At 36.9% G+C, this 15,199-nt stretch overlaps 1 protein-coding gene across 1 annotated transcript in view; it reads right to left on the minus strand.

Moving 5' to 3' along the window:
• Positions 1-15,199, minus strand: part of LOC119777114 (transmembrane protein 65-like) — a 35,403-nt gene that overhangs the window by 13,826 nt on the left and 6,378 nt on the right. Inside the window, exon 3 of the mRNA XM_038275911.1 lies at positions 2,892-2,936. Within this exon, the coding sequence (XP_038131839.1) occupies positions 2,892-2,936 (45 nt within the window). The remainder of the gene's footprint in view (positions 1-2,891; positions 2,937-15,199) is intronic.

Here is a 15,199-nt window from a genome sequence, read left to right on the forward strand (position 1 = left end):
AGCGGCGGGACAGAAGTGTGAAATCAATCAGGGTGGGACAGCTGTCTGGAAAACGTAGAAACTAGAATTTAAGTAAGGTTTATCATCTGTTTGGCGATTAAGGCGATAAGGATTTGTTTGTGACTGCGGCTTCATGTCGGTCTGTGGCTCTTAAAACAACAGGATCTCTATGCTTCAGGATATAAAGAAATGGAGTGAAACTAAATGGTTTAAATTAGGGCTGAAACAATTAATAGGATTAATCGTAATGAATCAATTATTGAAATAACTGTCACCTAATTTATAATCGGTTAATCATTAGTTGGAGTATAGAGAAAAACACGTGCCTTTAGCTGACAGAGTGACCCACTTAGAGCAAATATATCAAAATTGTAAAAAAAAAAATATATATATATATATAAACATTTTACATTGAAAATAAAAGAAACCCCGACATTTTCATCTATCAATCTGTTCTATCCAGAACTCCTCAAGTGGAACCGTTTTAGTTTCCCCTGGTTTAACTTTGTGGAAATATTCTTTAAGTAACCTTTTAATATCTGATCATTAATCGATTAATTGGAAAAATAATCGACAGATTTATCGATTTGCAAAATAATCTTTAGTTGCAGCCCTAGTTTAAATCCATTTCCTGTTTGAAGATCAGGCACTTTCCGTAAATCAGAAAGTCTTGCTTTATTTATTTTGTCTAATTTGTTATTTTTCAATTATAGTCTTCTATATTTATTTTAATGGCTGTTAGGAGGAAACCATCACTATTAACAGAAATAAAAGGGTTAATAACATCAGTCTGTGTTTAGTGAACTCAGTGAAGTGAGTAAATGCACTTCTGAATAATAATAACTTTCTGATGTATTTTTTAATCATTTTTCCATTTTAAGACTGAAATGAACCCATTTCTGTCAGCTCCTGACTTTTCCTCTAATGCCACCATCGGGTTGAGCTTTCCTCACTGGATTCTTAGTATTCATCGTTCTTTCCTCCCGTTTACACAAAGCTCTTTGCAGAGGAGCCATCCCCGTTTTCTCTGGACACTCAACATATAATGTCTCACTAAATCCTTTCTGACAGAACAGAAACCCAACATCAATCCTAAAGCATTTCCAGGAAATCCTAGAAGTTGTTACAGTGGCTCACTGAAAAAAAAAAAAGTAAAGCTAGGTCATATGAATAAACATAATGTCATTATTGTCTGACAGATTGGTTATAGATTCCTAGTTGATGAAGCCGTAATCTGCATTCTCTCATTTTCTGCTCTGTGATCCAATAGATTGTAAAAACACCAAACAAACTGTACTGTTTATGTTAGATTGTAGTTTATTTTTAAAATAAAACCACAAAGCCATAAAATATTCATTAAATATTCAAGCGTAACGAAAGAAAAATAGGAGGATTATGCATGAGGTTTAAAAACTGTTGCTCCATTTAAATTGCCTGATTCACTGCAGCAGCCTCCATAACCCAAAACTCCTATAACTGTCTAGACACACCAGAACATTTTTATCATTGTCATTTTTTATCTCTTTATATTTTCATAAGCTAATAGAAATATACTTAAACTGAATTTAAGGTATCTTCTTATTTTGTCAGCTCAGACAGATAAAAGCCGAAGAATTTTATCATTTTTTTGGTGAAGATTCTCGGTCATCCAGGTCATGATCATTCCAAAAAAGTTTTTAATAAAAACAATCCACTCGACTTTTTTTTCAAGTTTGGAGACATTTTGCTTCCCATCCAGGAAGCTTTTTTAGTTCAAAATGCCAGAATAAGCTTTGAGTTTGATGCTGAAAGGGGGGTTGTTTTGGTTCTTTGTTAGCCTGCAATACTCGCATTATCATGTTTTCATCCATTATCTGAAATCTGTGTCATCATAGGTGCAACAAAATCAAGTCTGTTGCAATAACAAAAACCCTAAAGGATAAAAGATGAAAAAAATACCCAGATGAAACAATAAAAATATAAAAGCCAGCTGTGATGAATGTTAATGTCTGCTGGGTTTGATGATGATGCTTTGATGATGGCTGGGTGATCAGGCTCTGTCTTCATCAGTCAACGGTAGCTTCACTAAACCTGAAGCTGAATGAATAAAAGAGCAGGCTGAGAAAAACACCAGGAGTCCAGATGTCAACCTCACAGAACATCTGCTGAACTCAAACAATGAGTTTAGCTTTTTCAGATCCAGGTGATCAGCAGGATGGTTTCTGAGGGGCTTAGTTAGCCCCTCCCAGCCAAACCCTGACAGTAACTTATATTATTTGAATTTTCAAAGGAACCATTCATATATTTTAACAGCAGGAATACCAGCCACACTTGGGTGAACTAAGTTTGTATGGATCCCAGTTACACATACATATATAATAAATGAATAAACACATGGTCTGAGCTTTTGGTCAGGATCAAATGACACCAGGGTCACACAATTCTGATCTATTTTTTTCTTCGTTAATAAATAAATAAAACAGACAGAGTGTTATTCTTTCTGGCGAAAAGTTTATTAGTTCTTTTCCTAAAGAGTGCAACATATTCAAAGTGCAGTCCTTCTTATTATATCTACATTATATCAGGCTTTATCTATATTTTATATAATACATTTTGCCATTATTTTTCTAACTTTCTCCCAAAAATGTTTTTGTATTGCCATAGGCAATGTAATAGTGGCCCTTTCTCTTTCACACAGTTTGTACACAGCTGCGTTTAAGACATTTTACTTGACTTCATGTAGTCTGTGACATTTAGTCACATTTAATTCAAGGATGCAGTAATTTTTTTTGCCAAAGCAAAAGGGTGGTTTGGGTCACAGACAGACGGATGGACCTTTTCTTTACGCTCATTCTGAACTCATCACATTATGCATGATCTTCTAGGGAGGATGAGATAAACAGACTCCTTACCGTATCTCAACTGGGCTGCAGTGGGTGGTGCAATTTCCAGCTGCCCTGAAAAAGAGATGAAAAAATATTTGAAACATGTTCAATATCCCAGCTTCACGTTCAAATGTGGAATGATTGGATACAGAGGAAAGCAAAACGAGACGGATGGACGAAAATTAAAGCAAGATGCCAGAGGAGATGGAGGATAGTCAGAGGAAACAGCTTTCCCTTATTGTCACTTTACCAGAGACGAGCGAAGATGTGAGAATAAAAACGTGAAATTTATATTTCTGCTGCCAACGAGGCCTTGGAGACACAACCTGCTATCAAATATGACAAGTGTTCGGGATAGTGTGTGGTAACAATGGGAGACAGGAAAAAAAGAGAAGAAAAAATGAGTAAAAACAAAATTTACTTGCCAAGAGTAAAATAAGCCGAGCCTATAGTTAATATTTTCATGAAGCTAAAGTTAGGCTCGGTTCAGGAAACTGTGTTTTGGAAGAGAGACTGTTGGATAAACTGAGACTCAGATTTAGCCTGCAGACGGTGAGAAAAAAACAAGGAGCAGCAGTGAAGCTAGAGACAATTAGAGAAGTTTAAAGCTGAACAAACATGGCAGCATCATTTCCTTTGCGGGTTGCTGGAAATTGGATTCCCTGTCACCAGGTCAGACGAGATGTAGGTCCACATAATGAAGTCTGCAGCATCACTCTCCAGAAGAGTTTATTTAAAGAGAAGAAGCTAAACTAACTCCCAGCGGAGTATTCCTCCACCTCTACTCCATCCAGGGCGTGTGTGAATTCACACAGACACTCTAGCAGTCACCACATGCTGTCTGTGCTGATATAAGATGGAATGGGAATAGATAGGAGGAAAACTATTACTGCAGAGTATCGACTCTGGGAAGTAAACTGCAGCAGACAGGTGACCAATTACAGGAATTGACAGGAGTTTGGCGAACAGGTCCTCTAGTTTCACTCAGGCGTTCGGTGGCATCAGTCCCTTCAGCCAGCAGAGAACACAACATCTACCCTCTTTGCTCCATCTTCTCCAACTCGTCTCATCTGTCACACTCAGTCCTCTCCTGACTCAGATTACAAGCTTCTAATGTTGCTCTCATAGAGACAGAAAACTAAAGGCAATGTTTTGATTGGGTGAACTTCACTCATCATCTTTTCTCACATCTGCTGTTGCCTCCAGCTCCGGCAGCCTGTGCAAAATGAAGTATTGCTCATTTCAAAATTCCCTCTGGAGCGTTCTTTCGGCTAATCAACTATTATCTCCGGTCGCAGGTTATGGAAAACCCTCGTAGCTTAATGAGCATCAATTATTCCACAACAGGAGAACAACAAATTGACACTGATGAGTAATTTCCATAGAGCAGAGATTGGTTTGTATCAGAAACCATCTCCAGCCTGTTATTTCTCATTCAGCGGCCCTTATGTATTAAACAAAAGCTTCTTATGATCCATCTGACCCATTCACAACTTTCCTCACATGTGCAGAAATACATTCAGCTCTGTTCTACCTGGATACCTCCAATTAATATCACTTCTGTCTAATTCAATCTTTAAGTACATGATCTGCTTAGATATATCAAAGGATCATACATTTTATTGTTTTTAAGTAACAAAAAAACCCAAAAGTTATCTTTTCCAACTTTTAAATGGGAGGATGTAGGTTTAATGGTGGCCTAGTCAAAGTCTGGACTGGAACCAAACTCATCTTTAGGGGCAATTCATTTCTCAGCCAGGTTAGTTTATATTGCCTTTTTTTCCTGCAATAAAGGATATCACTATTTGAAAAATTTGTTTTTAACCAAGTAATTGTTTTCATTGATTTGAATGGTTTTATAATCTAAACCTGAGGTCTTCAACATGGGGTCCGTGACTCCTAGGGGGTCCACGGAGGTACTGCATGGGGGTCGGAAAACTTTTGGTTGATTACTTTTTTTTTTTTTTTCCCCCCTGCAATATTTTCCACAAATAGAAATGTCTTTAAATACACATTAACCTGAATTTACCAGACTGTAGTAAACAGATAAATGGAGGCAGAAGATGTCTTTCAGTCAGCAATGCACACATTCAGCGACACACAGGAGCTCTTTCAAGCTGGGCACCGTTTCATTCACAACACCTGTCCCATCAACCAGGAATCAGAATCAGAAACACTTTAATAATCCCAGGGTGAAATTACTTTCGTTACATTACTCCATCTGTAATAGAGTGACTATAGGACCAGTTTGGTATAACACAGTTTCATACAATATATATAATTAGGGGGTCCCTGCTCCATCTCACCATCAGTTTAGGGGTGCTTGGCCTGGAAAACTTTGAAGACCCCGGTTCTAAACAATTTAGCTGAAAAAATAACATAACAGTTTAAATCTATAATGGCAAATAAAAGTTTTTTTGTGCTCTGTCCTATATGGATGTTTTAACACCTTCCTTCATAAAGTCTAATAAGTTCCATATAATAGGGGTTCCTTTGGATAAGAATTATCTCAATTAACCTAATTTTATTGAATGAGAGTGGAAACACACAGCCTTAGGTCAGACGGAGACTGGTTTAGTCCCCCTTGTTATATCAACTAAAATCATCAAAATGTGGTTTATATTGAATAACTGAAGCATTTCTTCACCAGTATGCCTCTGCTGAGCTTCATCTAGCCATGCATCAGTGCTCAGGTAGATGACATGGCTGAGCATCGCCCCCGCGACTCTTCTGGTTCTCAGAGTATTGATCAGAGGGAGGCTTGTATCCCCGAGAGCTGCTGTCCAGAGTTAGTTCAATTTCAGCAGAAACCAAACATTTAATGGGCCGTGGCAAGCTGCTAATGAGAAGCAGGGCAGTCAGGCTTTATTCTTACCTTCAGCAGCACCTCAACATGATTCCAGTGTAATACTGTAATACATTTCTCTTGTTTTTTTAAACTCATGAACAAATTTACCATCCTATCTAGTACATCTTATTAACCCAGAAATTACACCATCACACTATGTAGCAGCAAGAGAGGTTTGCTCAGCAAAGATTGTGCATGGATAGGGGTGGGTATTTACCACATAATTTCCAAGGAGAAATTGAATCTTAAATGGCTGAAATGATATGACATTGCAGAAATCAGGAATGCTTAATGTCTGTGCTGAAAGATGAAATATAACTAGAGTTGACAATGTAAAATAAATGCAAATATGTCAGTTGATCAACATATAGAAAATTGTATGTACAATATGTACATAAATAAATAAAAAGAAAATGATCAGTAGATAAGTTGAAGACAACAAACTGCATACGAAGCTTGATTGAAGTGATTAAAAGTGGAAGAAATTTGAAATATGTGCAGAAACTTGAAAGGACTGCCATCAGAAAATTAATTTAGCATCTCCATAAATATAATGAAGGTTGTACAAATCACAATCTGGGCTTGAACGTTTCTCATGATAGTATAGGACAATGCAGTTCAAGTCTGAAGAGTTTAGGTCTTGCAATGTTCATGCTGGACCAGTTTAATTAGACTCAAAAGGCCAAAAAAAATCCATTAAATGGGTATTCAATGACCTCTGAATAGAACAAATAAGGCTTCACTAATCAAATACAGTGTATAAAATGTTCCTCTGTTGGTATAGAACAATGCAAACCATGTTTAAAGAGTAGGTGTAGCTGTTGCAGTTTTTATGCTGAACCAGTTCAAATGTGATCAAAATGCATAGAAAAAATGAGAAACAGGAACCCAACAGGTTAAATGCGTCACAGCATTCACACAAAAATGCATCAGCATGTCAACACTGAGACAGAGAAACTGGGCTTAAATATAGTGTTATCTTTAATAACTATGGATGTTGAAAAGTCCTTCACCAGAGGTGTCAATAAACTTATTTTGTGTCTGTTCTTACTTTTCCTGACAGTGTGAGGCTCACTTGAGGAGCTGTGAGAAACCACTGCTATTTCAGGAAGTAGTATAAATTTAGCTTTAAGAACAGGTTTGTTTACTTAAGGACAGAAGCAAGAAATAGTAAGAAAGTAAAAAAAAAAAAAAAAAAAACTCTGGATCAACTATATACTCATGAAGCTAATGAAAAGTCTTACATGTCCATATAAATCGATGGCACAAAGAGATTGTGTGGTTCGGTTTGTTAATGTTTGCTTCCCACAGACTTCTGCTGCTCTGTTGCTGTTGTGTAATTCAGCCACTAACACTGAAGTTTTCTCCTACTACTAAAAAAGAAAACAATGAGAAAGTCACACTTTGTTGTCTTTGTTCTGCCTTGACAGATGGCGCATCCCAGACTCCGATTCCTGGTGCAGCATGAAACTGAAGTCAGAACAAAGTTTTGGAAATAAGTCTGAACCAAAAAAGAACCAAATCACAAAAATGAATAATATGGGTGGTGGGATTATCTGCAAATTTGGTTATTGGTGTCAACAAGAGAACAAACTTCTTCTTCTCTGTTCACGTAAAACTCATGAACCTCGGTTTTAGTTTAGAGGCTGAAAATGTGCATTAGAGACACCATGTACTATTTCAGAGAGTTTCCACTATCTGAGTGGCTGCTGTGTGGTGCTTTGTGCTATCTGAGTCGATAAACATGAGCTGCATAAATCATTGTCGCCTGATTGAAATTATATTGATGTGCGTCTGGTTTAGCCTTTGTGATTGAGATAGTCTAAGGGTCCAACAAACGAGGAACAATAGAAGGTGAAAGACATTCATCAAGTGCCCAGCAGCCTGTTATTCCCCCTGTGATGTATGAGACAGAATGGAGGAAATTAAACAGAAAATGGACCTCTTTGACGGGTCATTCATTTGCAAATTACATATATGAAGAAGAATGATTTAGTAGCCCTGGTGATGAGCGATAAGATATACAAATAATATTAGCATAAAAAAGACAAATACTGACAGTGATGAACTATAATTGAAATGTCTATATGAACTTTATGTTTCCTCAGATTGGCCTCAATTGTTTCCCAGATGCAAGTCTAGGGTAACACCTACAGGACAACCCTTAAACTATGAACGCTGCAGAAATCAGTCTTCAGGATAACTCATCAGGCTGGCTATCATACCCACTCTAGTCCATTAATAATTTATTCCTGCTTGCTTAAATTCGCTCATCTGGTAGTTTTAAACCTCACAACTAATATAGGTGGCAGGAAATAAACAGCTACCAGACCGCATACGGAAACTTTTTTTTTTAGAGATGGGGAAGGTATAATTACAGGGATATTCTAAATTTAAAAGCATTGATTATCGAAAAACGTGAAGAGAATGTGCATTTCAATAAACGGTGTGAAGGATGTTCTTTTTCTGGGTGGATAATCTATATAAGTGGTTCTCCTAACTGTCAGTCATTCTGGTTATATGTTTACGTAAGGCCGTCCTACGTGCTGATCCCCCTAGCTATCTTTCTCTGTGCATGTGCACTATCATGCATATATCTGTGGGATCAGCTATGGTTTTAGACAGTTATTGAAGCTCACCTTTTACACCACCGTTCTTTGAAAATGGCAGAGGGTCGTAAGAGAAAAGGTGTCTACGAAGTACATCAGAAGAAAATAAAGACCTCAGAAGAGGCAAATATAACCCAGACTACTTTGTGGAGAGCTCTCCTTGCAAAGCATTATGGGATTTGCTGTCACAGCGGCTCGCTGTTGCTACCCGACAATAACAAAGATGGTGCCAGAACCGCACAGTGGAGGAGTTACGTGTCCAACGGGGGGCAAAAAGTACTGATCATCTGTCCGGATGTTCAATTAACTGATTTCGCTATAAAGTCTACTAAATAGTCCCCGCTCTATATAGCGATTGAGAGATTTAGGGGTTAGTGCAGACGTTCAGACACAGTAAGCTTTCATGAGCTATGAGAACAGCAACTTAAGATAGAAAAAGGGTGGTGAACATTAATGGATACTTAGTCTTTACTGGTTTGTCTGAAATAAAATTAATTCATTCATTTTTTATTAATTCATTCATTTGCTCATTCTGTTGATGTGCTAGATTAAACCATGGGAGCCAAATTGACACTTTAGTCCCTGACAGACTACATTTACAGGTGATTTCCCCCACACCCCCCAGAAAAAAAAAGACAAACTGATGGAAAAGAGAGACAGGTATGGATAGACAGACTGAAACATCAATAAATGTTGGACAAACAGATGAACTGATAAGCAAGATGATGTATTGATGGGTATTTAGTATTTAGCCAACAGAACTACAAATACCAAATACTCTATTTCTCCAAACTGGAAACCCCAAGTAGTACTTCTGAAGTTTTGATAATTTCAGGCTTTTTCAGTTACAAAAATATTAGTTTCATACTCAGAAACACTAAGTGACTCCAGTAAATACCTTCCAGCAGGAGTATTGGAGCCTTGTTGAAATTCAAGCTATGGCCAGTACACACATATGACCCATTAGATTAAAGGTTCTGCATCGATTTAAAACTACATCAAATCAAATACACACAGCAGTTCATGTTTTTGTGTGTTCACATTTTAAGAATATTCTGACCAGCATTTGTCTCTCTTGCATTGGATAAAATGTAAATGTGTTTTTCAGAGGTTAATATCTCCTGAAAAAAAAAGACAGAAATGAGATGATCCATAACCTCTCTCTGACCTCAATAGTTAGAAATTCATATAAACAAAAGCCACCTTGAATAACAAGCAGATCCTGCTCTGCATGATAAGACCAATAGCAGGGCTTCAGCTGTAGCTGCCATTTTATTTCATCTACCCTCCAAACACAGGGTGTCCAAGAGCATCCCTATTGTGATTATAAAGTTGGTAATACCTTGAAAATCAGACTTTAGCTAATAGTTCCTCTGAAAGTTTAGCTGAAAGAAATCAGGCCTAGTTAGGCTCTCATTGTCATTATTAACATTTCAAGCCCTTTTTAGGTTGAAAATAACATTATCTTTTCAATGTCGACTTAAAATAAATTTGCTTGGCGCGCATATTCCAAACTGCGCCTATTCGATGTTTCAGTGAGTGAGTGCTTGTTGCTATGATGCGTCTTTGCTCAGCAACTTCGCTTATTGTAAATCAACAAATCAGAGGAAGAAAGCCTGTGGTTTCATTCAAGGGCTTATAACCAGGCTTGCATTAGGGCTCATAGAACAGCTAATATGTCATTTTCAGCCTAACCAATGTTACACATCCTATTCAGAGACCTTAAGGACCAGCACCAAATACCCTATATAATACTTCTATGACCCCTTTAAAGAGACATACAAGGACATAAAGTGATTTGTTAATAAATTACACAAAATGAAAAACAGAATCTGGTCTGATCTGGTTTTCTTTCATAAAGCCGCTGTCACACCTTGCTGATATAGCCAGCATATGTCCAACGACAGCCTAACTTATGCATAACGCACAGCAGCGTAATGCCCATAAAAGGTCACAAGTCACTGTCCTGAGGGGGGCAGCAATGCGCCTGGAGGCACCTGGCCTGCATAAAAAGATTTATTTGATCGTGGTAACCTAGCTGCTGTCAAAAAAAAATAAATATATAAAAAGAAAAAGAAAGACAGAAGGTTCGCAGTCGTAGCAGATTCCGCATCATGTCTGCTAGGAAGTTTGCTGGTTGTGGCCGTGGCCGCGAATGCAGGGAGGATCCATCACACTCACCTTCTTGCTCTTCCTATGATGGGGATAAAGTCTGGAGGAGAACTTACAGTTTCCTCCTGTGAACCCGCTTTTACCAAAACGCTCCCAATATGCCATCATATAGTAGCTAGAAACACGTTCAGCGGTCGTCTGGAACACTTCAGATACGTTGATATGAGTTGGAGATAAGTTCTTTATAAGTTACGCACAGGTTACACATAGGATTTGGATAAGCTAGATAATACGACTTATGAGTAACTTACACTTAACGTATGTCAACGTGTTCCAGCTGCTTCAGTGTGTTCATAACTTATACAAAACCTACCCATAACTTATCCAACTTATGCCAGTGTTTTTTTGTATGTCGGGCATACGCTGGCTAAATCGTCAAGGTGTGACAGGGGCTTGAAGAGGACATGTTTTGTTTTTGTCAGTTTTAAATTACCTGCAGGAGAAAACCATTTCACTTTGTCTTTCTAAGAAGATCACAAAGCTCAGCAGTTTCATTATTATGCCACCACATCTACTTCTGGAGTAGGAGTGGTGGAGTAGAGTTAGGCCAAGACAAGTGGCATTACTGCACAAACTACCAGACACATTTCAATTCTTAGAGCTACATCTTATCAGGGTTTGCAGACGTATAGAAGAGTAACCCGTTTCCACTTTAAGGGAAGGTAATCTGATTGTCCATCAGTCACAGTCAGCTATATGTCAGCATATGCTCTCATGCTGCAGCAGGGCCTGTCTGAATTATTATGAATATAACAGTGTGAGCTGAGTCAGTCTGACACATGAAAGAAAATCTCTAAGAAAAGAAGGTTATCTAGTGAAAGGAGGGGAGAGCTCAATGCTTCCCTATTCAGGTCCAAAGGTGAAAAAGATCTTTTATGCTTTTTATTCATCTGAGTATCTTATTCAAAACGGGGAAATATCTTATAAATATAAAAACAAGTGCTGGATTAGTCGCCAAGAGGAGGTTTGTTGATTATTTTAATGTTTTGTTTTTATATTTTTCAATCAGCCCATCCTATTTATCCTCTGATCCAAAGATATTTAATTCTACTTTGACTATCAACTTCTGACCTCATACAAAGATCTTCATGTGTTTTGTTGCATAGAAGTCTTTTGTAAAAATGCGCCGTTTCTTATGTTTGCAGACGATACCTGTCTTTTGATCTTACATTCTAATCTAGATTGCCTGATAAAAGCAGCAAATGAAGAGTTGTCTGATATTTCAAAATGGTTCAAGGTTAAGGAACTTTCACTTAATATTAAAAAAAGAAACTTTCAGGACAAAAACAAAGATACAAAGATTATTTATTGATGGCGTCGGAATAAATCAAGTACAAACCAAGTTCCTAGGAGTCACCGTTGAAGAAAAATTAAGTTGGAAGCAACAAACTGAAATCTATAGGTATCTTAAGCAGACTTTGTCATTTTACTAACCATTCTCTTATGTGGAAGTCATATTATACTTAAATATATCCACATTTAACATATAGCAAGTGTTTAGTGTGCTACATGTCAATCATTATTAAATAATTCAAAAGACGGTTTAAGTATAATGAATTTCTCAAACAGACTATTTTCATCTGCTTCTCTTTTTAGAAAAGACATCACTTGGTCGATATTCAGTGTGAACATATTTTGTATATCTCTGTTTATGTATAAATATGTACATATAATTACTGAAATGCCAAAAGTTTTTATAGCTTTTTACATCCTCTAAGATTCACACCTATTCAACAAGACATTCTAATGACTTCTGTTTACCATTATACAGAACTAGTAAGTACACTTAAATATAGAGGACCTTTTTTTTGGAAATACACTACCACTAGCTCTTCAATCCATGAATACAATGTTCTCTTTTATAAAACAGTTTAAAGTCTTGCCATCACAAATTGTATATAGTGTATATTTCATTCTTTTGGCATACCAACTTATCTTTTTGTTTTGCTGTTACGTCTAAACTGTTACGTCTTAGGATAAGAGCCCTATAAGAACCTAAGGTCTTCTTGTCCTTTCCTGCACAATTTTTAACTGTATACCATTGATAATGATTTTTTTTTTTTGCATGTGCAAATTAATCTAAAATAAAGACTCCCTTCAATATACAGTGTCAGCAAAAATGCTGTGGGGATGACTTTTAAGAAATCCTGAGACCGATGTTGCAGACTGCATTATAATGTTGATCTTTTTCTTAATGAGAGATATTTAAAAATATATATATTAAAAAGTGATTTTAGTAATTGATTTCCTTAAGTCCATCCTATTATGTAGTAGATAGACAGTTTGGTTTAGAGCCTTTATTCCTGTTAACTTTACTGATTTTCGGCTTTAAACTGATGACAACCTGATATTTGATATTATATTTTATCAGATAGAAGGATGAAAGTCCTTCTAAAACAACCGACAAGCCCGAAAAAAAAGAATATTTAATTCTTGTATTCCTTTCATTGCACATCAAATATTCCCACTTTTATTTAAATCTAAGTATATTAATGTGGAGAGTGAACAGAAATGCATTCATTCATTCTGATAGAAGAATCTCATCATTGAGCAGCTATGAGGAGAGGGATAAAGTTAAGTTTAAATCAGAGGCTTACATCATTTCTTTGACCCAAATGATCGTTCATTTCATCATTTAAAATTCATATCTGTATCTCAGTAGTATTTAATTCTGGCCTTTCTTGTTTATATGTTCATACAATTTAATCATAGAAGAAAATCAAAACTCAAAGAACTAAAAATAAATCTGTGGGTTTAACATGGCTCATGTTTGTTTAAACTGATGTTTAATTGCTATTAATATTTAATTTTGGTGTAATTTTCACAACTGCAATAATTCATGAAGGCTTTGTTATCAACAGTTCAGTTTACAGCTGTAATTTTGTCATGTCCCACCTTAACGTTGGCTACAAGTCACTGACTCCAAGGAGTAAGAATTAAAAAAGTGAAGTAAATCTAGGTGAAATTATTAAAGGCTTGTCATTATAAAACTATTAAAAAATAAAACAGATTTATAATTTATATATAAATATAAATTTTGCATTTAAGATAAAAAAAAAACGAATCTGTTGATCTGCTCTATCCAGTTCCTGTCTTTAAGGAATCTGTGGCTATCCGATTATTAATCGAAAAAATAATTGACAGATTACTAGATTTGCAAAATAATCGCTAGTTGCAGCCCTAACGGTCAGTACAATTTATTTTAGAGCAAACTAATAATAATAAGGAAATGTAAGACTTTATATAGAGAGTACTGCCTCTGAGTAAAAGTGTTGCATGAATGCAGTGTTTACTGTGATATGGTTAAACCTGACCTATTATAAACAATTTCTACACTACAAAACCTAAAATAGATCATTTGTTTTAACAGTGTCTTACCAGATGATTCCCGTTAATGTCCCAGCAAATTTTTGGGTGGTTCTAGTAAACAGAAAACAACTTCCAAATGTTTCATCTTACGAACAATAGTGGGGTTCTAAGTCAGGATGCATTCAGTGAACAGCATAATGCAGCTCTATTCAGTATTCAAACTCTAGATCATTAAAGTTATAGAGGACGATCTTTTATTTCCGGGTGGATCCTCTAATTAAGTGGTCTTCCTAATTGTCAGTCATTCTGGTGATATGTTTACGTAAGGCTGTCCTATGTGCTCGTCCCGTTAGCCATCTTTTTCTGCGCATGTGCACTTTCAGGCGTATATCTGGTTTTAGACAGTAATTGACACCACGCCGTGGAGGAGTTATATAACCAACGGTGCAAAACGTAGTGATCAACTGTCCAAATGGTGAGTTAACAGAGTTCACTATAAAGTCCACTATATAGTCCCCGCTCGAGGGAGTTAGGGGTTAGAGCGGACATTCGGACACAGTTAGCTTGTATGAGCTATAAGAGCAGCAACTTTTAAACAGAGCTTGCAGGAGGAGAAATGGGCTTGTGCACGCTCTCGCACACACATTTTTTTAAAGCGGAAAGGGCGGGTCTTTTAAAAAACCCGCAAAAATCCTCCACAATACCTTTAATAACAAGTATTCAAACCATTGCAATATTTAACTTCATATTTATACCTGACAGAACACACTTAAATTTGCAATAATGAATTTCTGCAGCACTGTATTAATCCTCTGCCCCGTTCTAAACCATGGCAGAACACGTCACCCCTCCAGGTACCTACCATGGAGACAAGGGTTAAAAAATAAGGGTTAGGTCTCTAGGTGTCCCGCAGGCTCTGATAGAAACAATGATGAATGTTGATGAGTCCACAGTCAGTCAACCAGTCCAGAAATCACTGAATCAGCTTGTCTGCAGACTGCATACATAGCAGGTAAGAGGATCCAGCAGAGCTCTCTCAGCATGAAGGTGAGGACATCAGCCTGCTCCCCCCCTAGGCAGAGCTTAAAGGGGAAAGAAGAGGACAGTAGATGTCCTCGCTCTGCTGCCATCTTAAACATTCAGCTGGTATCAGTGCTGCTCTACTAGTATACAGTATATGTATATAGCGGCAATTTCATTCAATATAATGACTGATCAAACAACCTGGCTGAACACTTTAAACATAAAAAAAGTATTTTATTCAAAATCCTTGTGTTTGCAGAAACACAACATATTAATTCGCTAATATGAGCAATGTTTCCACTCTGAAACTACACATAGATACATCCATCGGCTGGTGACTTCAGCTCAAGTGCCCTGGCCAGGTGGACATGCAG

The sequence above is a fragment of the Cyprinodon tularosa genome, unplaced genomic scaffold (genome assembly GCF_016077235.1).
Source record: "Cyprinodon tularosa strain WSP-4 unplaced genomic scaffold, ASM1607723v1 ctg98, whole genome shotgun sequence".
Lineage (NCBI taxonomy): Eukaryota > Metazoa > Chordata > Actinopteri > Cyprinodontiformes > Cyprinodontidae > Cyprinodon > Cyprinodon tularosa.